General features: G+C 39.1%; 1 protein-coding gene across 1 annotated transcript in view; it reads right to left on the bottom strand.

Annotated features, from left to right (window-relative positions):
• The window catches only part of TENM2 (teneurin transmembrane protein 2), a 505,046-nt gene that overhangs the window by 101,805 nt on the left and 379,563 nt on the right, over window positions 1–23,678 (bottom strand). Inside the window, exons 8-10 of the mRNA XM_059483440.1 lie at window positions 13,634–13,839; window positions 6,836–7,031; window positions 3,921–4,022 (exon numbers count right to left, since the gene is read on the bottom strand). Of these exons, the coding sequence (XP_059339423.1) occupies window positions 3,921–4,022; window positions 6,836–7,031; window positions 13,634–13,839 (504 nt within the window). The remainder of the gene's footprint in view (window positions 1–3,920; window positions 4,023–6,835; window positions 7,032–13,633; window positions 13,840–23,678) is intronic.

Here is a 23,678-nt window from a genome sequence, read left to right on the forward strand (position 1 = left end):
GAGACTACACGTTACAGATTTGTAACTATTTCAAACTAAATAGATGTTGCAAAAGAAATAAAAGGAAATTTAAAAAAACCTACCCTTCTTTTTATACTTATTAAAGTGGCGCCGTCCTTTGCCAGTAAGCCAAAAACAAACAGAATGAAAATAAAATAATGAAAAACCCACACAAGGAGAACAGGAAAAGAAATTGCGAATAACATAAATCTGAATAATTAGAGTTCTTAAAATCAGATTAAAAAGTCAACTGATCAAACATCGCACAAATTTCTGGTTTAAAAAAAAAATCCAAAAGCCTTCATTTCATTTAGATTAAAATATTAAACATGTTTCTTATTACATTGCATAATCAACTAGAAGTATCTGCTAAATGGCAACTTCATGGCAGTTGACATAAGCTACTTGACTCCATTTTTGTCCTTCTTTCACAAATTGGACACCATCTCTTAGCAGGCTATGCTCATCATATCAATGTAGAAATCCTATGTGATGGTGCATTGTTCACCTTTTCAGATTAGCTAAAGATGCTTATGATGCAAATCCAAGTATTTTAAAATGCAAAATTAAAGGAGGCTCTGCTCACAGTTGCAAAATAGTATTTGACAGAGTCTTTGGAAGTGGTTTTGTTAAAGGAGTGGAAGAGTTGCATGCCCTTCAAATATCTTATGAGATGAAATGAAATTATAGCCAAGTCTGAGTCACTTGTAGAACTCAACTCATTGTAGCACTGAACTCCATTCCCAAGTGGTGAAGGGCAGGACATGCTGATGGATGCCTGCTGCAGATTCACCACAGACCTTGAAAATCCAAACTAGGATCAGACATAAACAGCAACAATTCTAAGCAGGGACTTTTTTATATACTTCAGTGGTTTTCAGAGCTTTTTCAGTGGTACTTCAGTGGTTTTCAGAGCTTACAGAAAAATAGAGATGAATAGAAAAAGGTGCAAAACACCAAAAAATAACAATAATCACAGCTGCACGTCTGATTCTTTAATTGATCCTTGGCCAGAGAATCGCTTTTCACCAATAGCTCCTACATATTATTGTGGACAAGAGGTTACTCACAGTGCAGTTCAATTCACAGCAAATCTTCCACTGGCTTTAACTGTACACACTTGCTTTATCAGGACACATCTCTGCATGGAATTATCCTTTGATTATCAGATTTTCTTTTTCTTTGTATGGCATATCTTATCCACATGAGATCAAAATGTATCATTACCTTTTTTGTATGTTAGATGAAATTCTTTAACCTTAATAAGGATAAACTCCAAAGGGAATTTTGCCTAAGCAAGAATGGAGTAAATCTGCTGATACTGAAGACCAGATAATAAGCTATTTCCACAGAATGAGAATGAGAAATACCCCACACAGGGTTTGGCAGGAGTGTTTGAGAGGGTGAAGTTTGTTCCATTCCAATCAGGGTATGAAAGTGTGTTACACCCTGTGGGTTGGGCCAAAAGTTCATCTCTTTCCAATAATTTTCATAGTGTTTTCTTGAAGCTAATGGATCTGAAGTCAAATCTGTGCTGTGTCTCACAGCTTTCCTTCATTTTTGTATTTTAGAACCACGTGGATGGAGGGGTCCCTGTGCACTGCCTGCAAATGGTTTGCAGAGACTCCCCTGATGTCTCACTGCCTCTGATGGCCTCAGGATCAGCCCTGGGATAAAAGATTGTGTTTTACATCTGTCAGACTTGGGGTTCACACAAAGGGAAGCTCCCAGATTGCTTTTACTGCATGGACCAAGTTCTCAAAGCCATCTGAGGAGCTTGCTCACATTTTCTCCACATTTGAGTCTTGACTCAACTTATTTTATGGTGGAGAAGTGAGACATTGAAAGATGCATTGCTAAGGAAATAATGATTGAAAAAATGAAATTGAAAAAAAACCATTATCCTTCCATACTTGTGACAGTTCAAATATAAATTTAACGTTACGGTAGATGTACATTAAACATGTGTCCATACATGTAGTATGTATGATGTAAAGGATGTGATTCTCTGTCGCATTTTACTGTGTTTACCCTGCATAGAATTCCAATTTTGATTTCTGAGTTCTGAAACTGCTCTCACATATGAAGAGCATTCAAGTAAGCAGAAAAGCCTGTGGCTGTGAGAACAGGCATGAAAGGGGTGAGGCAAAAACCCCTTCCACCCAGCTCTCAGGGTAACACTGTGCAGCTGTTCCAGCACAGAAACACGAGTTCTGTCAACACACCCATGTTCTCGTCTTGTGCAGTTTTTCAGGCTTCTTTGTTCTTTAGAAATACCATCATGTCTGACAAGAAAACAGTACCAGAGTTGAAGGAAGCTTCCATGAAACCATTTCTGCTTTTGAGGGGAAAGAGACAACACAGAAAGGACAAAGCAGGAAGCAGAGGGAATGCACTGAGGGGCAGGAGAAGCCTGACAAATAGTTTGACAAGCACCCTATTCAAAAGCTGTTTATCTGTCACAGCCTGAAGGAAGTATTTTCTAGCACTAACACAGCACACAGTGCTACACAGAGGTTCAGTAGACAATGCAGGATTGCTGCACAACTCAGAATGCAAATGAGTTGATATAATGGCCATGTATGTATGAAGGGTGGCAGTGAAGCACACAGCCACTGCATGCATACTTTCACAGGTTAACACCACAGAAAAGCACAGAGCTGTCAGTCTGTATTTATAGCTCACATTATCACACCATTCACTTTGTGCAATACAGATATCTCCTCTCCAGATTTACCAGCTGTCTTAATTTCTCAGGTAATCAAACAACTACTTGAATGTTCTGTAAAATGAGCAGGGTGAACGCCGAAATAGCAGTCTTAGCTTTTCAAGCCCCTTGGGGTCTCTATTTCTCTTTTTTTTTTTTTTTTTTTTTTTTTTTGTACTGGGGCATCTTCAAGAGGCAAGTGTGGAGACAAAACCCAGAAATTACTCACTCCAGTACAACTATGGCAGCTACTCAAGGAGTATTTGATCGACACATGGATGTGCCACAGCAGTGACAGAGATGGGGCACAATGAACTCTCCCCATGACTGCATCAGGAATCTAAGAAGAAATGAGCAAATTTCTAAGGCCCTTCAAGTAATCTTAAAAAGCTTTCAAACACCAGGCTTTCCCCCTTGGAACCCTAAAAACCCCATGGAAAATAATTGTAAGCATGCTATTGATAGTGTGCCTAAATCTCACACAAACTAAGAAGGAAGCAAACTGTAAAATGTCCTGAGTGTGCTCAGGAGCAGAGGGCAATAAAACCAAGCCACTGAATTTAAACAACACATCTGCTACTGGCTGTACAAACTAAAGAGGTTGTCCTTTATGAATCATTTCCGTACCACTGCTATCCAAAACTCTCAGAAAAACCTAATGAACACATACTGCCAATCCCAAGATGTCATTTAGATTTCTAGTTAATCCTTGATAGCAGTGTATTTCCCAGTTTTAGTTGTTAAAATTTACAATTGACATTTCACAAAATGTTTATTTTAAGATTTTATCAGGTCCTACCTATTTTCCTACAAAAGGCAAAGTTCCTTTGGTCAAAGAGTAATTTTATATGCAAGAAAGATGCTTTGTACTAAAAGTAAGGCTCAAGCAAGCCAGAGTATGTACTACACTCTATCAATGAAGACAATCAGTCTTTTCTTGCAGACCAGATTATCAGAAAGCATTGATAATTCATCCACTTTTCCAGAAAATAAATATTTTCTGCCATTTCTGTCTACTACGTTTGCCACAAAAAAAGGCTGTAGCTATGCAAGCTCATTGGAAATGCAGCAATACTTCCTCAAGATCTAAGAATAAACAAAGCAAATTGTCCTATTTCAACCTAACTCAGACCCATTCTAGGTAGCAGGCACTGTAGATCAATAGATGACAGACACACACTGTGGTTATTTGTAAATATAGGGAAAATGATACCTTTAGCACAGTCTGCTCCATGATATCCTGGAAAACAGTGGCAGACACCTGAGACACACTCGCCATTCCCATGGCAATGACGTGGGCAGTCTTGCACTGAGTCTGAAATTGAAGCATCACAAGTACATTAATTGGTTGGTTCCTTCTTAGGCTACAGATATTTTGCTTATTTTTTTCTTCATTTGAATTTGTCCTCAATACTTAGAAGTGAAACTCCTAACAATATTAGCAGCACAAGGTTCAGGTGAGGCAGAATGCACAGTTTCATGAGAGCATGAGTACATGTAGAGTTCTAGTGACACTAAAGTCACATATTAAGTTCTGGGCTTTATCAGAACCCAAGGTCTTCTGACAGTGCTCAAATCCTCTGCTCCAAAAATAGGCAAGACCTCTTCAGACTTCTACAGCCATGCTGAGTTTATGTTGTGCAGCAAACACAATGCTTCCTCAGAAAAATCAACACTCTCCCTTTTGCAGTGAGACTGTTCTTGCTCAACCACCCTGCCATGGGAAACTGATCATCCCAAGGACTGACTGTGTCTTCTTTTCCTTCTACAGGCATTTGAAGCCTCATTAATTAAGCTGACAAAAGTATCTGCTGAACATGATAAAGAGGAGCTCTTTTGCTGCGGCAAATCTACTCGACCCTTAAAGAAATGAATTAAAAGATGCAGGTGGCTGTGCAAGTGAATGAAGAAGAGTTCTGTAAAACACAGGACAAAGTTTAATATCAGAGTTCGAGTGACTGACTGAAATGCTGATGACCTCAATAATATGAGAAGAGTAGACACATAAGCCTGATAACATTTCAGCTGCACCAAAATACTTATTTTCCACAATTTCTGTTATCATTTGGATAAGGCACACACTACTTTGCATAAAAACAATCTAAAGATAAAACTCCATTTTTGAAATAAATTCTTAAAATTATTTTAATTTGAAAGCTGTTGGATTTCAGCAGAACATATTTTCAACAGGGAATTATTGGAACAAAAATCTAATTGGAATATTACTCTTCACTATCATTCTCTGTTGTTGTGGGACCTGTGGTTCCAAACTAAATGGTTCTGACAGCCCCAGGCACCAAATCAAGCTGCTGTACAACACAGAAAAGAGAATTTGGATTTGGAACTAGCAGAACTATGGAGAGTATTTTTATTTGTCAAATAAAACTGCAAAGAAGAAAATGATTCAAGTAGAACTTTAAATCTAATTTCACAGTTACAGGACACTAAAGCAAATTTTTAAAGATATGTCATTAGCTTGGGCTCTTGAAATGAGTCATATAAACAATGGAAAGTAAAAATTGAAACGTAATTCTCAAAGATATCAATTTGTCTCATGAAGAAGCTTGTTTATAGATTTATTCATTATTTTGCTTCATGGCACACAAAAGCATTTTCTATGTATTCAAAATCATGGTGAATTTAGTATTGTCTAGGAGTTCACATAATTTCTGTTATTCTTCCTCCTCTTCCACACCAGAGAGATGTTCAGCTGTCTCAGAGCCTTTCATTATGAAGCATCTGATACAAGGTGTGTAGAACCAGATAAAACACTATATTTTTCTCCAGATTTCATTTCAATCACTATCATTGCTCTATCAAGTAGCCTACCTGGCTATTACACCTTTGATGCTCCTGAAAGCAATAGCCTTGACCTGGCAACCCTGTAAAGGGCAGCTTATAATATCCCAAGGTTTTCTAAGCACAACAGGGGCAAAACAAGATATGAGCACAAATATTGTTGGTTTTAGAGAAGTGGAAAAAGCCTTCTATGGAAAATATGGGGAAAATTATATAATGTCATAGTTTGGCAGGGGAGGAATTTAGAGAAGTGATGCAAAAGCTTTTTGTGTAATTGATAGTTTGTGGAACCACTACGTATATATACTAATTTTTTAACATTCACAGAAAAGTATTTTTTCATCTTAATTCAGGGTAACAGAAACAATTATATTTGTACTTAATGACAGTGTTGATTGTTCACCTACACCCTTTGGGATTTAGGCAAACAGACTGAATGCTATATTAATGTAAAAGGAAAAAATCTAAGCTACATATTAATTCGGCAAGACTAGAAAACACCTCTGACTATTTTTCATCAAATCTAAACCCTCATTTTGACTTTTTACACCTTCCCTGAAGTAAGAGGAATTACAGATTTATGCAACACAGTGCCATTTCAGACTTCACCAGCCAGGACAGAATATCACAAAGGATACCTCAGAATTTGTTACCCCTCTGTGGAAAGATAGTCAGCAAAGTTCATTAAGAGCTTCAAAGGACAACAAATCTAATAAAGCTTGGAAAATTTAGACTCAGTTTGATTCTGAACTGAATGTAATCCTATTCTAACAAAACTGCAGCTGGATGTTCTTCCGCCACGTTGAGGAGATGACTCACTGCTAGGTGAGTGGTAAGCTGTAAAGCAACGTACAGCTAATTAACTGGCTCAATTAATCTCTAGGATGGCTGCAAACAATAATCTCATTTGCAGGTATCATTTTCTTGAGCTGTCTTTCCACCAAGATTAAAGGAGCTCTCCTGTTGGATACTATACCACCTGGGTGTAAAGAAGCATCTTCAGAGAAGCAAATAAAAAGTATCAAAATGACAGAGATAAGGGAGCGGAACATTAGCTGGGGAATGCTTCAAACCACACTGAATTTTCTGAGCCTTGATTTCCAAAAGTAAACTCGAGATCTATGGGAATGCTAAAATATTAAGAGAAAAATTAGTGAATTAAAGTCAGCACACCCCATTACTGATTCTTTGCTAAAGCAGTGTTGAGGAAAAAAGTGCACAGCATCACATAAGGACAAACAGGCCAAATACTGCAGGAAAATATTCCAACTTTGGGTAAGGCAGGGTATAAACAGAGAGGAAAAGTGCCCAGCTGGTGGGAGCACCTACCCAAAATGACTGTGCTGAAGGAGACCACCTCCTTGTCCTTGCCATCGTTGTAGAAGGCCAGGTGCCACAAGCCCACGTCCAGGTACTGCACGAACACGGCCTCGTTCTGCACCAGGGTCTGCACGCTGCGGCGCTCCCGCGGCGACTCCACCACGCTCCACTTCTCCTTGCCATCCAAGCGCTCCATGAAATCGTACTGCAGGGGGAAAAAACAAAAACAAGGGGGGAAAAAAAAGAGAACACAAACAAAACCCCAAACAAACAGACCTGAATACAGAACTGAATACAAAAATCTGCCTCTCTATTTTCTCCTCTACCTTGTTATAAAATGGTATTCTGGAAGAAATGGGAAACTAACGTTTACTAGCTGACCATGGAACACAAAGAGATTCTGTGACTTTTATTCTTTCTTAAACAGTGACCTAGAATTATGCATCTTTCCTCTGCATAGGTGATCATAAAACGTACAAACTGACAGGATGGTTTTTGAGAAACAATTTGAAATCTATTATTTGACCCATTAATTTTAGGTTCCTACACAGCTTTCAGAGATTCAGGAGACCCACACCCTTTTCTAATCAATTGCCTGCAATAAATTCTTTTTGAAACAGGAACAGATCTGAGGTGTAACTCCAGACATAATGTTGAATGGAAGCCCCCAGAAAGTGAAACAGGAATAGCACAGACAGGAAACGTGTTTGTCTAATGTAACTCATGACCAGATAAACATACACCGCACAAGTTTTACATCACAAAGTTGCTTACCTGAGGTTGTATGAGGAACAATCAGGGCAAGTGTGATACAAAAACCAGAGGGAGCATGGAAAGGAATAACACAAATAAGGGAATTGAACATATATTAAGGAAAATTGAGAATTTCTGTTTGGATGGCTTCCAAAGAAGGTAGAACATTGCATTAATCTTTGGAAAAGGGATCAAACAGAGCAAGTGATTATTTAGAACATAAGAGCGATGGCACCATTAATGGCATGAAACTAAAAAAAGAAAGAAAGAAATTTAAGATGAATGTCAGATAAGCTTCCCATCTATTAAGCTCAGTAAATAGCCTCCCAATGGAGATGCCACAATTAAGCAAGACTGGAAGAAATATTGGTTAGTCTACAACAGGGAATAACTCTGCATAACAAAACAGCTGGGAGAGCTGTCCTAATAGGCTTTTTTTCTGTCATTAATGTCTGTGATTCTGGAGCTCTCAAGCTCAACTGAGTAGATCTCATAGTCCCTATCTAAGGGAAGCCCTTAAGAAATACCAAAACCAATATATCTAATCTTTTGATAGCTGTATAACAAGTCCCCTATGAAAACACATCTTGTTTTAGACACATTTATCTGTGTAGGAGTAGATAGAGATAGATAGACATGTCTAAAGAAAGATGCATGTGTTCAATAAAATACAGTAATAGTATGTGCTTGCTTGCCAGTAGCTTCATTACATTTCCCTCTGCATTTCCAGGCTGTGCCCACAACTATGAGAAAACATCTACCTTCTCCTACTTTCAATTTAAACAGAAATCTGTAACCTTGCCTCCCAAACAGAATAAACATCCAGAGAAGGACACACAGATTGTCTTTCACACTGCATTCCACTCAAGAACTGTGAGCCCTAGTAAATTATTCACAATTTGTGATAAAATAATGAAGATTCTCCCTATTAGTGGAAGACAGACAAATTTAGCACTCTAGTGCTATCACATCTACCCAAAACTGGGGTATAAAACCTCACCTTTCCAGCTGAAAGCCTCTTATGTACCAGCATTACAGAGCTGGTATGCTCAGCCTTGCAACAAAGGGCAATGTCTGCCAGAACTATTGTCTTGCTGGTAAACTGTGGAACTGACACTGACCTGCAGCCTTTCCACAAAGCAAATCCATGGCAGGGAGGAATTTGAGCCCAAATCTACTAATGTTGAGAGCTATCATCACAGTGAGTGCATTATGTACTCTATCTATGATTCTATGCTCTTAAATGAGGGACAAAGTAAGAGAAGTGGAATAAAAAGTTTCACTCAATATCAGATTGCCATCCACTCGAGCCTTTTCCATATATGATTTAAATGGGAAAGGTAAATCAGATAAATTAGTGAAATTCAGGCAAAGCATGCCAGAGATGTAGAGAATTCTGGCATGCCAGTAACTTTCAGCATATGTGAGGTACCAAACACACATATATCTATCTCTGAAATCAATGGCATTTGGGAAGATTGCTAAAAGCCATTGTCTAACAGTCAGAGGTTAAGGACAGACTCATCACCTCCTTGGGAAATGTTATTACTTGGGCAACATCTTGGGAAAAAGAAATTGTGCTCTTCAGAACAATTGTTCACAAAGGGTCAACTGGGGAAGCAGCAATAAAAGCTGACATTTCTCACTGGCAACACGCTGTTCCTCTCTGCTTGTGCTGGCAGGTTCCTCTGCCTCCCCCTGTTTGATGCTGATTCTACCTCATATAGCAGAGAAGGCTCAGCAGTTGGCCAGATCGAAGGGGAATAGTTTTCAGCCTGAAGCTGCTTGAAGTAGTTTTAGCTGCACAATCTCTTTTCATGATGATGGGGTGTGACCTGGTGAGAGCAGGTCCCTTGGCACGGTGATTTTAACTTGGTACAGTTAAAAGGGGTATTGCCCCTCTTTAATCAAACCAGGACATATAATTTAATGGCCAGGCAAAAGCAAAATGACTGAATCTGGATAACTCTGAATGCTGTAGTACTGGTGCAAAGCGATATAGAAAACAATAATACATTTTTATCCCTCTTTGGATTTCTCAGGACTGAGGGAAAAAAAAGAAAGAAGGAAGTTAATGTATCTGCTGGTCCTTCCCTGGGTATATTAATCTTAATATGTCAGTAAGGACCAGGCATTTGTGCCCCAAAATCGAAAATCCCTGACTGAAGGGTCACCAAGAAGACACTGGGAACTCATAAGCAGATAAGATTTCTTCACATGCTTGGCTGAATTATCATTTTGCTTTTCATGGCCCTGTTGATTTTCTGATTTACCACCCTTGCATGATTAATTACTTTTACATAATGTTGTGCTGAAGATATCACTCTTGCTTTAAAGCTACTTATTGGCATATATGAATAGATTAGAAAACCCATCTAGGAAAAGGAGGCAAGTAATTTCATGATCATTAAAAAGCAACTGTGGAATCCTTAATCTAACACACACACACACAACTGCTAAGGAAGAGGCCACTAAATCACATGAATTAGGGAATGGACATGTCAAACCAAATTAAATCAGTGAAGTAATTTGGAAGTTTCACTGACTTTTGGCTTTTTTGTTTTCTTTTTTAATGATCCTTTATAGTTCACGGCTTCATACTGAAAGTCACAAAAATGGCTAAAACAGCTCAGGAACAACATGCAGCAGAAATCCCAAATGACTACATCATCGGAGTTCAATTTTGCAGCAGGGAGTACTTACTATGATTAAAGCCCAATATAAGCAACTGACTTGCCAGCCTACACTGCTAAACAAATTCCAAATTCTCTCTCTCTTGGTGAGTTTGTTTATTTTTACTACCCAGCATACTGAAATCCTACTGCTTACTTTTATTTACAAACCTAAAACCTCATGCTAAGTTCTTTCTGAGCAATTTGTTTTTATAATTTCTCCATTCAGGGCTCTCTACCCTCTGATGCATTTTATTCATGGGCTAATAAAGGCTTTCTTTTTCTGGTAACCATGGGGAGCCAGCAGAACAGTTTGGGAGCTCCACACCTATGGCTGTGAGTCCACCACTGCACAAAGCCACCGAGCCCAGCCACACACAGAGGAAAGGAACCACTTGTGACCACTGTGGAGCTGAGGGAGCTCACAGGGCTCAGGATTGGAAATGCAGAAAACTGCCATAATCTTCAGGGATTTTCTTAAATTTGAAACAATTTGCATACCTCCACAAAAAGCCTAGGAAATTTTTGAGATTAGGAATTGAAAAGAATGATCTCTTAGAGCTCTTGTCTCAATGAGGGATGCATGTTCAACAGGAGAGGGGGAGCACACCTGGGGTGGCGGCCAGCATTCGCCTTTATGCCAAAGCCCTGTAGGATCTAAAGCAGCCAGGAAAACATATGGCAGGGAAACTTGTTTGCAAAGCGCTCTAAAATTAGTTCTTCATAAAACCCAGTCAGTAATTATTCATTAAAACACAGCCATGAAACATCTGACAACCACGATGGCAGCCAACCAAGCGGTTTGTTCCCACATTTGGAGTTCCAAATCCAGCCAGTTCAGGCCAGCCCCGTGGCCACCAGGCAACTTGAGGTGCTCAGAGCACCTGAAAGTGTTTGAGCAACTGCTAAAAACCAAGAAAACACTGATGCTCCCCTGCTCTCAAAGGTTTTTTTTCAAATAAAGCCATTTCCTGGTCTGAATGTAAAGAGTTTTCATTTTGACATGAAACATTTATAAGTATAAGCCACGCTGCTGGAAATGAAAACAATACAGCCCCACACATTGCTTTCTCCAGACATTCCAGGGAAGTTCCTCTCAGGTTACCTCATTTCATGCATCATTTGGAATGTGCTACCAGCATGTAGCAACACCACAACTCCTGTAAGCTCTGCAGAGTCACTTCATGCATTATTTGATATTTACAGTTCATTTTCTATACATTATCAATTCTATTAATATGACTCTCTTCTGCTAAATTCCTATTGATCATTCAAGCCTGCAATGTGCATTTTTTTATTTCTGCATAGGATTTCTGCATAGCAGTACACAGGTTGGAGGGATTTTGCCCAAAAGCTCTGCATTCCTGTTTGTACTCTGCTTGCCACTCAAAACTGCATTTTGGCCTCTCCTCAGAGCTCCCCTCCCCATGCACACAGCACACAGACTGCATCCAGACAAGTTTACAGCTACATCAGTTTGACTGACTAAACCAGGCACTTGGAATATTTGCTAAACAGTAATACTGAGAAGGTTAAATCTCAGCAGGGCTCTCAGACAGGAACTGCATCTTGTTGTCTCAGGTTAATCATGTACCTAATTTGCTGATTATTGACTTGTTCCCACAAAGGATTTTACTCAGCTTGACATATGAGCACTGATCAGTGATGAACTGTCAAGCTGTTCACTGCTTTAGAGCTCATGTCCCTAACCTACAAAAACAAGGATTTTAAATTTCAATTTTAAAATATCGTCTGGTGTCAACTTCAGACTGTTTTCATTCATACAAAAGTATTGTGCTCCTTTCTGTCAGAACAAGGCTTCTTTTCACTAATTCAGGTCTGTAACAGCTTGCATTTCTTATTCTAAAATAATTTCTCTTGGTAGCAGCTTGACTGAATTTTGATTGCTGGGCAAACTACAGCAGGAACCTCCTGCTGTAGCACCCTATTAACAAGCACCAGGACCCTGCCTCAATGTGGGAGGTTTATGCTGGTTCATATTGCAGATTCAGACCAGATCTATACGAGTTTATACACAGTGTGTTTCATTAACCCCACTTATGAAGAGGTTTAGAATTGCTTCCTCAGAAGACTGGAAAGCAGGTACCCTGAGGAGGAATCCAGCTCAACAGGAAACAGATGATATTTCTCATTATTTAATTTAACAGAAAGGTCACAAAATTTCTATTCTATCCATGTGAGGTGGAGCCAAAGGAAAAAAAAACCTCTGCCTGATCACAGCCTTCTCAGATGAGAGCATCATAATGAAACCTAGAACAAATACATCTGATCATACTGCAAAATAAAGTTCATCCTGAATTAAAAGAAAATATTTTGTACTACCAACTACTTCCAACTGGATTTCTTGTAAAAGATACAGGTACACTTCCCTCATGTCTTAGTCAAAAAATTAAAATTAACCTGTATTTACAGCAAACTTTGGTGATTGCTTCGGAGCTTTGGTTGCCAGAAGTAATTTTCATTTAATGATTTATACTTTTGTTTGTTTTCCTTAAATAAATTCCCATTTTATTCATGGTGGAATAGGGTAAGTGAGCACTAAAATTCTGAATTGAGACATGTGCAATGAATTATGCCATGACATCACTGGAACAGCTGAAGATCCACAGACAGAATTTCACCCTTAAGACAGCATACTGAATGAAGCCTTACAGCCAAAATCAAAACATTCTGAAGAAATGCTCCCACCCTGGAACACATTCTCTGAAGATATAATTTTTGCGCTGCCTGCATGGCTGGAAATGACTGAAAATCAGTCAGCAGCCCTCTGCAATTTCCCAATTTCTCCAGCCTTTGTATCAAATTTCAGGACAGCATATGCTAACATGGAAAACTGACCAGATCCTCCCCTCCTTGGGCTGTGCACTGCTGATGCTGATTTCTTACCACTCAAACACACCCATGCAGTAACTCACAGAACATTGGAAAACAGCTTACTACAGAAAGCTGATGAATTTTGCACAGCCAAAGCTCCTTCTGCACAAATTCTTAGAAGCAGAGGTAATAAACCCAAATCAACCTCCTCACTCCTTTACTCTCAAGTCTAATCAAAGATTTTGGTCTTCAACTCATCAGTTTTGTCTCACAGATAACTGGATAGTTTTATCCCAGTTTGTACCAAGATTATACCAGAGAATTAACACCACATTTGAATAGCAAATACATAATTTCTTATTTTATAAATTTATTGCTTTAACAACTCAAAAATGTTAAGATGAGGGTGGTTCAGTCAAGTTAGACAAATGAAGGAATTCAGGAAATCCCAAAACTTGAATTCTGTAAACTCCAACATAAACCCAACAAAGATGATCTAAGTTTTGCATTCTGACATTTAAAGCCAACAAACACATTGATAAAGTACCTGGGCATGTGATGGTGGGAGTCCTCTTCTTATATAAACACCAAAAAGAGCATCCTTCCCTAAGGATATGTTGAACTTCAGGAATTGTGGCTGGCTGATATGGATCTGAGACCTCCAAAAAACTCCTGGGGGCACCTCCTGGGTGACCCTGTGGCCAACTTCTGTTTCTCCACTATCTATGCTGCTATTCCTAGTGACCCATGGTCCTGTAAAACAAAAGCAAATATAAATCAAATGAGACAACTGGTTTTAATACAGGTAGTTTTATTCATTCAAGATTAACAGCTGTGGCAGTGACGCCTCTTAAATCAAACTGTAACTTTCTTATTCGGATGCAATCTGCCTGCTGTTCCAGTCAGGATGTAAGAATTTGGCCCTTATATTTGAAGCAAAAACTCTGCAAACCTCTTTTTTTTTTTCATGGAGCATCAGCAATCTCCTCATCCCTCAAACCCTTTAATTCTGTGATTGCTCCTCAGTGATCAAACAGCAACAGCAGAGTCAATTAAACACACGTGAATCTCCTTGTGCTTTTTTCAGTTGCATCTTGTACACAACTGGGATATAAAAAATCACCAGAAAGGTGAAAGGAAGGGTAACTTCAATGTAAATTAACTGATTGCAAATTTTTATTACCACTGTTTTCTTCACTGAAGTAGTCCAATAGACTTTAGGTCACAGAAAAGAGAGTTGACAGAAGAAATGAAATGCACACAAAAGGCTTTAGAGGACAATGTCTGTGCTCTAATGTGCATCTTCTCCTTGAAACAGAGTTAGCACAGCTCAGTGCAGTGCCTTTGAAGCTTTCTCTGCCTCAAGCAGGGTCTATCTACAAGTCTTCTTCCCCTATGCTCTGGTTAGTTAAAATCCATCATTTGTTGGTTTTTCAGCATGCATTATTGAAGACAAGATACAAGGCCTTTCTGGTTGAGTGCTCTGGCTTCCAGCCCATGAAATAGTCAACTCTTAAAATATGGTGCAAATCCCTTCTGTTCTCAACTGAACAGGTTCTGAGGCTACACATATTTTAAACATGGAGTGCAGAACATGGAGTTAGCAGTGTTTTTAAGCTACAGTATGCAGCATTGCTTGGTTTTGTGTTCTGTATTCCCAAACAACATGGTGAGAAATCCATTTAAAAATTCTTACAAAGACACTATAATAAACCAGACAACCACAGAAAATATCTGTTTACAATCACAGAAACTTAAAGGTATCACTAATACCACTATTACCATAGACTGGATGCTAGTGATACCTCTGATAAAACCTGACAGCATTTGTAAAAAGTGTTTACTTCATGGGGTTTTTTCTGTTTACTTCATGGGGGTTTTTCTGCTGTGGTGTAATGCTGTTTTCAATAAAGGGCAAGTTACTTTTGAAATACCTTCCAGCACTGTATGAATGTAATGGGATGGCACAGAACAACATATAATTCCAGCAGGTAAGTACATAACAGCTTTTCTGTCTTGACTATCTTTAATTGAGAGAGCAGCAAAAGCACGGTTTCAATTATAGATTCTAAATTATCTATGTTAGCAGCACTTACACTTGTACATAATGAAACAGATACTATGTTGGCAGTGTTTTGAAATGGTAAAAGAATGCTCTGAATACCAACTGCTCTACAGTTTTTGGCAACTTGTTTGTTTTTTCATTTTCTATGTTAATGGGTCTACAATAACAGCACTGACAAAGAAAGGGAAAGCAGGAGAAGCTGCAACAAGAGGCTGCAAAGAAGGGAAAAATGGCTGAGAGGGTCCAGCAATGTGCCCTTAGTGCCACAGAGAACAACCACATCCAAACACATCCTGCTTCATGGAAACTACAGAATTTCACTTCTAATGGATTACTGCAACAGAGGATATCTCAAGGTTCCTGTCTCAGTGAAGGCAGGCACCACCTCACTAGAATTTAAATTAGTTCTCACCCACCTACATGGAGAGGAAAACCAGGGGCAGAGAACACACCAAAAATCACCTGTGGCATGGTACACTATCGCTGGCAGAGCTGGGAAGTCAGCAAAGACTGCAGGCACCTTCACCTCCTTTGAGAACATTACATTTATTTCATAATCCCAACATATGGTAATAAATGATGAATATTTTTTCAATATTTAAAAGTAGGCTGTAAATAATTTCTTTGGAAGCGTTCTTTAATGAACATCAACTGTATCTAATCTGCAAAAGGCTCCTTGACACACTGTAAAGAACCTTCTTCTTCAGGAGCAAGATATCCATAGCCAACCAGCCAAAGAAAAAGCTATTTCCAGGAATTATTATTATTATTATCCAATGCAGCAAATGTGCAGAGGCCACAATGGTCTCTGTTGGCAGTTATAGTTTCACTGGCTATTAAAGAAACTCCAAAACTGTCAGTGGCTTTTGCTAATTATGTATGTATTCTCTAGAACTGTAAAGATGTAAACTGTAGAATAGAATAGAACTGTAAAAATAATTTAATTCTAATGGAGGATAAGGTTTTAGTATTTCTAGATAAATTTACCCTTAGTTTCCTTTGGATATCCAAATTTCTGCTTTGTATTTCTCTGTGGGAAAGGGCATTTTTCAGGATTCAAGGATCCTCAAATGTATCAATTAAGCTAAAATAATAAAACTTCAGCCATCAGGAAAACCAGAGTTACATTCATACTACTTCAGCGTGCAAAGGTAAAAAAAAATATATTGGATGTCAGACTTTCCTCCAAAAAATTACTACAAGACAATTCCTTTGAATTTCTCATCAGCAGGTTGAAGTTATCACGGTGAAATAAAAATTGGTGAAAACTGCAGATAAGACAATTGAATTTGCAGTTATTACTGAGCCCAGAGACTTGATTCAGGTTTATCTAACACTGAAATGATTCTGTTCAGTTTGATATCGTCCTTGGAAGCATCTCCCCACAGATACACTTTTATTTTGTTCTACAACACAAATGACCTGGTTCCTAGTTCTTCTCCTGGAACATCTTAGGAAAATCTCCCTGGGAAGGGAATTGTGACAGGGGTTCACCCCAGCAGAGGATTTTAAGAGCAGGTTAGATGATCAGCTCTCAGAAGTGGCTGAGATATATTTAACCTGCAGCAAAGAATGGGGCAGATGGGTGACTCTTGTCAGTCTGTATTTCTGTAGTGTTTCAGAATATTTCAGAATGCTCTATACCCAGCCTGTGCCACATTTGCAAGGAACAGCTGCTGCCTCACCTCTGGCATGCTGAAAGGACCCTTTCCTTTTGCTTTTAAGAATTTAAATCATGGCATCCTGTTTTTATGGAGCTACATTACAATGCTGTAATAACAAAATTTAGAAATGCTTCAAGTTATACTAAAACCCAGGTTTCATATTTGCAAGCTTAGCTAACAACTTATAAAGTTTTAAGTTCCACAAGATGTCAATAAACTCTAAAGATTATGCATTATTGAATCATGCTCTCATAAATTCCTGCTGAATTATCCTTGTTGGTGACACAAAACCAGTGACAGCATCTTGGCTCTGCTCCTTGCTCTGATACTGCCATTGCACCTGGGTTGGTCATGATCTTGCTGCTCTCAGATGCCTATTTGTAAAACAGAATTATTAACAATGACCAGTGCTCACCTTGAAGATGAGGAAGGCAGAGCAGTAAATATAAATATTACAGGAGGTGTCTAGGTGTCTCAGTAGTGGCCTCTTCATACTGTTTCCTCCCAGGATATAAATACAGAGAGGAATGCAAAGTAGATATGACCACTGAATCTACCTCAGTTAATAGGCTAAAGTTGATTTTTTCTTAAACCTGAGAAGCAGACCATCATCCCAACTTTGTATTTGCAGAGCCTTTTTCTGCACTAACAGCTTCCCTGGCAAAGCATGTCACTAGAGACTCAAACTTTTTATAGCTCCCTTCAGTCCTCACCTCCTAATGCAGAGAATGTATCTTGCCACCTGACTCACTCCCCTCCAGCTATTTTTAGAAGCTTTTCCAATTGATGGACCACTGCAGATCACATTCAAAGAGCATCAACTGCATTTTAGTGAAGGTACAGATGTGACAAACTGACAAATCTGTGAAGAAAGACCAACCCAAACTACTCATGCTGCTGTGAACAAATGAATCCCAAGATCATTCTCTCTGTTGTGGGTGACTGTTGTAAAGTTCTATGTTTATCTCATAACTCCATAGATACTTGATTTTTTTTTTCCCCTGTCATTTTCTCTCTATAAACATCTACAAAAGAGTTTTAAAAGCATACTTCTTCATCTTACCCAGGGGAGCCATTTCAATCACGCAGTCAAACATATATTCATCATCTAAATAACACTTATTCATTTAAACTGCTGGTTTATTTACCCAGCTGAATTACTATTTTGGCATATACATTTGAAAAGACTGTTTTTAGCATTCAAGTGTATTTGCCTTTGAAGCTATCAGACAGGCAATCCATGACAACAGCAATGCAAACTCCCCCTGCTAAGTTGTCAGCAGGTCTCATCTGTGAGCTGGAGGTCAGACTCAAGGTGGCAGAGGATGGGACATACCCAGCCAGCCTTTGATTTAACTGATGTCAAGCAGTGTCAGCCATGGAGGCAGAGCTGTATTTACTTGATTACAGATATACTTGATTATTTATAACTACAGTATCCTACACTGTACCTAAAATTAAAAATAAAAATGAAATCTGGCTACCAGCAGTGTCACACTACAGACATCACATTGAAACAGCAATTAACTCCAGTGCTGTGGCTGTGTGCCTCTATCATGGGGATGACTGCAAATTGCATCTTGATGGCACTCTTGAAAAATACCTAGCAGAATAACCATTCCAGTGGATCTGAAATGAACTACCAAGATAATGTGGACAAGATCAAATTAAATATGAGGAATAAATATCATCAGGGTTGGTTAAATTCTCTTTACCTTCTTTTCCTGTAATTCTATATTTCTAATAAATCACTGCTACAGACATAGCTTATCTTTTTATCTAGCTTATTTTTCTGCTGTTCTTTTATATAGCCAGGGATTTTCACAGATGACTTGGAATTCTGAAGAAATTTATGGTACAGCTGTGTAAAGGAAACCATTCAATATAAAAATAGACTCCACTGACTTTTTGCCAAAAGAGACCATGTGAGAATTACTATGGTTCAGCACGATAGTTTAACTTTTTTCCTTAAGTAAATTTGCTACTTATATGGCCAGACATGTCTTATTGTTCCAGTAAGGCAAATAAAATAGAGTAGAAAATGCCTTTTCCATACAAATATCTTCAGTGGAAAAATCAGTGCTATGCACTGTTACCATACTGACAACTCCCTGTATGAACTTACACTTCAAATTATCTACTATCACCTAAGTGCCCTAGGACTCAGGTGAGAACAGATTACCTCTGGAATGTGTACAATAGATTGACTGCTACTGCAAAACAAATTCCCTCAGCTGCAATGAGCTAAAAAGCCAGGCAATGAGAGTTTGTCTGCAGGAGCTGCTGTGGCACATTTGAACTTCAGTCACACTCAAGATGCTGAGGCACCAATGAGCTCTGTTCTGGAAAGTGAGGAGGAAGGAAGCTTCTGAGTGTATGAGCTTTCAGAAGTACAGAAAAACAGATTCTAGTACAAAACCAAACCCTCAGGTTGTCTGGTCAGCATCCTAAATGCCTGTTGTGGAAAGAGGAAAGAAAATCTTCAAAGTGAGTGTCTGCATAAAACCCCAGCTCTGGCTCAGCTGCAGCCAACCAATGTGCAGGGAAATGAAGCAGTTTGCTTTTACTAAAACATGACACACCTGATACACCTAAAAATTTAGGCACATCTTCACATTCATGTGAGCATGGCTTCACAAGAGCCATTGCTTTCAGAATCAAAAGCAAATTATAACCAAAATATAATTAAGATCTGTTGGTTTACTGCATTTCACAAAGAGCAAAGACATACTAGTATGGATTTCTAAATCAGGATAGCAATCATCTCTGATTGTTCATCTCTTTGGTGCCTGAGTGAGAAGTAAGGGCTTCTATAATTGGAACCTTGGACATGGCATATACCTGTTGTCATCTTATCACAGGGGTTCCATACTGGTGTCTCCTTATCACAAAAGTTCCATACCTTCTTGGTGTTTCCCATGGGCATCCCATCAGAGCACTGACTCTTTCTCCTTCACAAACTGACTCCAGTTCCCCTCTCACCCAGCCACCCCACTCTTTTATAGCATCTTCTTCTCACTGCTCACAGCTGTGGCCTGGTGAAGTCAGGCCCGTTCCTAATCTTTGATAATTGGCCCAGCTGCAACTCCTTATGGATAAGATTACTTTCTACACTATCTTTATTTTCTTATATCCCGCTACATTTACCAAACTTCATCACCTAACTTTGAACAGAGCAACTCATGCTATCACCATTAACACACCCACAAAGCTAAAACTCCTCTTCTGTAGAATTTAGCCAAATCCTTTGCTTTTCTGAGACAGCCCTTAAGTCTGGTCTATTTCCAGAAGACCACATCTGCTAGCCTTCATAGCCTCCATCTTAACAGTTCTGCTTGCTAACGTGTTAATTAAGATCTACATTACATTAGCCACATAAATACTTAATAAGATTAATCCACCTGGAAAATGATGGCTTGTCTTGATTAAACTGAAGGAAGGTAAGAGAAGTGACATTTAAAACACACTGACTGCTATTACATTCTGATCGTCTGTTTCAAGGCGTCTGACAGGAAACAGCAGAACCGGGAGATTCATGTTGTTTACATTGTTAATGAGGGATGAGTTTATCTTTTACAAGGCGACAGAGAGTTCCCTGCAGCTGCTGCCGAGCCCTTGCACGGTGTGCTGGGTGGGTTTCAGCAGGAGCACAGTCAGGGGTAGCACGGCTGCCTCAGGCAGTGACTCACGAGCTGCTCTGCTGGCATCTGAGCCCCAGCTCATCCCTCTGGCAGGATGGCACATCCTCCCCTCTCAGAATCCTGTCACTCCTTTAGCACTGCCTGTGTGCTGCATCGCTAATAAAATATCTGAACTATTAGAAAACAATTTGTGTGCAGCCCAAAATGTGACTTGCAGCTGCAGCATCTGGCAGAGCTCTCAGCGTCATTTGGAGAGAGCTGAAGACGACCTGTACAGCTCCACAATGACTGCTGAGCTCAGCTTCCCACATCCATCCAAGGACAATTTCTGCTACATCAGTAGAAATCTGGTTTTCCTCTCTCTCTCAGCTCAAGCAAGTGAGGTGGTGCCAAATTTAACAGCTAATTAAACTTTCTTCGTTTCATTATTGACATTATATTTGCAATTCTGAATTTGGTATCTGGAAACAAGTATTTTTCATGACACTTCAGTACTTTAATATTTAATAACTGCAATATTTTTGAAAAAAAAAGTCTTTCTGAAATCCACATGCACTGTGGTAGACTTTGTGAAATACCTCAAACTGAGCATGAGCTTGGATCAGGTTGGTTCATCCAAAGAGAAGCAAACCCTGGATTATGTGAATATCAAAACACAAATTAATATCAACTTTTTTTCCAAAGGTTCAGTGTATTTATTGTACCTAAATTGATCTTTCTACAACTGTCCACAATTACTTTTGGTGTCTTTTAAAATGGGAGGTTCTAGAATCAGAGATCACAATCTCTTCCTGTGTTTTTCAGCCTTCTAGAGCATTACTATAGCAAACAATCTAGATAAAAAGTACTTAGACAGTTTTGAATTACTATAAAATTTGCTATATTTGTGAGCACATCAAAGACAATATGTCCTAAATGAAAAAGTTGACACCAAAGCAGTCTTTATATGGGTTTTCAGCTGGGGTTAGTGCTGGTGTATTCTGTCAATTAGAAACATGGTCACAGATTTTATGGAAATGTGTGTCTAGCCCACCACATAATTTTAAATTTAGAAAACTTTTGGCATAGATGAATAGAATTTAGATACAGATAAATCCCATAAGGTCATCTATTTCACTGCTTTTTGAAGAAGCAATTATTCCCAAACATGCCTCTTTTCTTTTCCCCCACTTTCCCCCTTAATTTAGATTTATTACACCCAAATTCTAACGTTATCCTTATGCAACATAAGAGATAAATGGGCTTTACTCTCAGAAAGTTTTTTAATGTCATAATAATCTATCTCATCCCCACAGAAATTCCAAGGCAGTATCAATTTTTGAGGTTTTATGCACTATGAAGGGTTACTGCCTTATGATCTGTATTAGGAAGGGAATTTTTGTCTTCTAATTTAAATCCCTACTTGAACACAACTTTCACAGCATGGTGGACTTCACTTGCAGTTTTAAAGCAGCACTGGGGATTTTTCTGCCCATTGCACTTGCCTCCTCCTTTCAGACATACCCACTATTAGTGAGATGTAGTGTGTAATTACAAAAAACCTGAAACTGTGTTATCTTAATAGTGAATTTTGTTTTCATTCAGATAGGAAAATGCAGTAATAAAGTAATTTACATTCCCCTTAAATTGCAGTTTTATTATTTCCTACCAGAATTTAGTCTCTTAATAAGGAACAGGCAGATCAAATTGAATACCTGCTTTATTTTTTTTTTCCTCCTTTCAAATTGCTCTACTTTAAAATGCTTTGCTTGCTGAGTAGGCACAGCTTGTGTTTAAGTGGCCCTTCTCAGAGTAGGGGTTAAAGGTTTCTTTGGGAGACCCGTGTTTTGAAAAGAATGGCTTCATCCTGAGTTGTGTCAATTATAGAAAGGTCACTCTCCACAGCCAGAGCCCTGAAATGGTTGTTGTGTTAAAAGCTGTCAGAGGCTTTTTCCTAAAAACTGCTGGGATAGCAATTTTAACTTGGACATAAAAAGAAAGGTGAGGTAGAAAAACTTTTCACCCTTCCCTGCTCTAGGAATTTGTCTTCTCGATATTCCTTGTGTTCACCCAAACCTGTCATTCATTTTATTCCACTGTGGAAGATTACTTGCCTAAATATTGTTCTTCCTCCTTCCCCCACCTTATCAGCATTTCAGCAACCTTCTACAAAATGTCAGAAGAACAAGCAAACTTTTCCAACATGCTCTGAGGAAAGCTAACCGCAGCAATTTAAGACATAACCAGCAGTTCTGTCTCCTTGTCTCCTCTACAGGAGGCTACCACTCCCAAAACAGCATCTCAGCCTCTTCAAATGTGCAAAGCTAATTAGAGTGGGGCTGGGATAAACTGCCAGAATTTGCACTGAAGTGCCCCAGGCAGATGAGCCCATTCCAATCCTGCAGTCCTGCTGCCCTATATTTGCACAGAGATGGCAACAAAAAGCTGCAGGGAGGGAATTGGGAAAGGTGTTAAAGCCCTGCAGTTGTCTGCTAAATGACCATAATTGCCGACCTGAGCTCTTCAGGTTCCTGCCCAAAACCACAGGGTCTCTCACCTGTGCCCAACCTGGAGGCAGTTCAGCAGCAATGAAAACCTTCTGCCTTGCACTTAGGGATGTGCTGCTCATGCACTTTCACCTACAGCCAGCCAGAGATGAAAGCCAAACCAATGAACACTTGTCTAAAAATTTTCAGGTTTTTGGCACTAACAGGATGTAGCATTTCATCACAAGGAGGAGGTAAAAACTAGATCCTCCATGGAAAACATGGAGAAGCTGAGGTGCAGCAGCATTTATTGAAAAAAAGAAGCAAATCCATTAAATGATCAAGCTCATAAAAGAACAACTCAGGTTCCTTTCCCAAGTCTATTTTAACTGATTGTTTTCCCAATACAAGTATCCTGTGTCAGCATTTGCTTCTAACACTTGCTTTGGCAATTACCAAGTTTCACATGAGACACGGGTCCTGAGTGCAAAGCAGTGCTCAGCCCCTGGACAGAATTCAGAGACATTTCAGCTGACAAAAATCAAGTGCTCAGACTTCTGTTCCAGTCATGCCATCCACCATCCCAGCCCACTAAAGCGTGGGAGGTGCTTTGTCTGATTGTAACATTCTGTTCTGCCTTCTCCCCATAATTTTTATAATAACCAGAGAAGACTTTACTGTGATGTAGCAAAGAAAATCCCTGAACCTCACCTGTAAAAACATTCAACTTAAATGATTAAAATCCTTTTTGTGACAT

Source organism: Ammospiza nelsoni, chromosome 16 (assembly GCF_027579445.1).
Source record: "Ammospiza nelsoni isolate bAmmNel1 chromosome 16, bAmmNel1.pri, whole genome shotgun sequence".
Classification (NCBI taxonomy): domain Eukaryota; kingdom Metazoa; phylum Chordata; class Aves; order Passeriformes; family Passerellidae; genus Ammospiza; species Ammospiza nelsoni.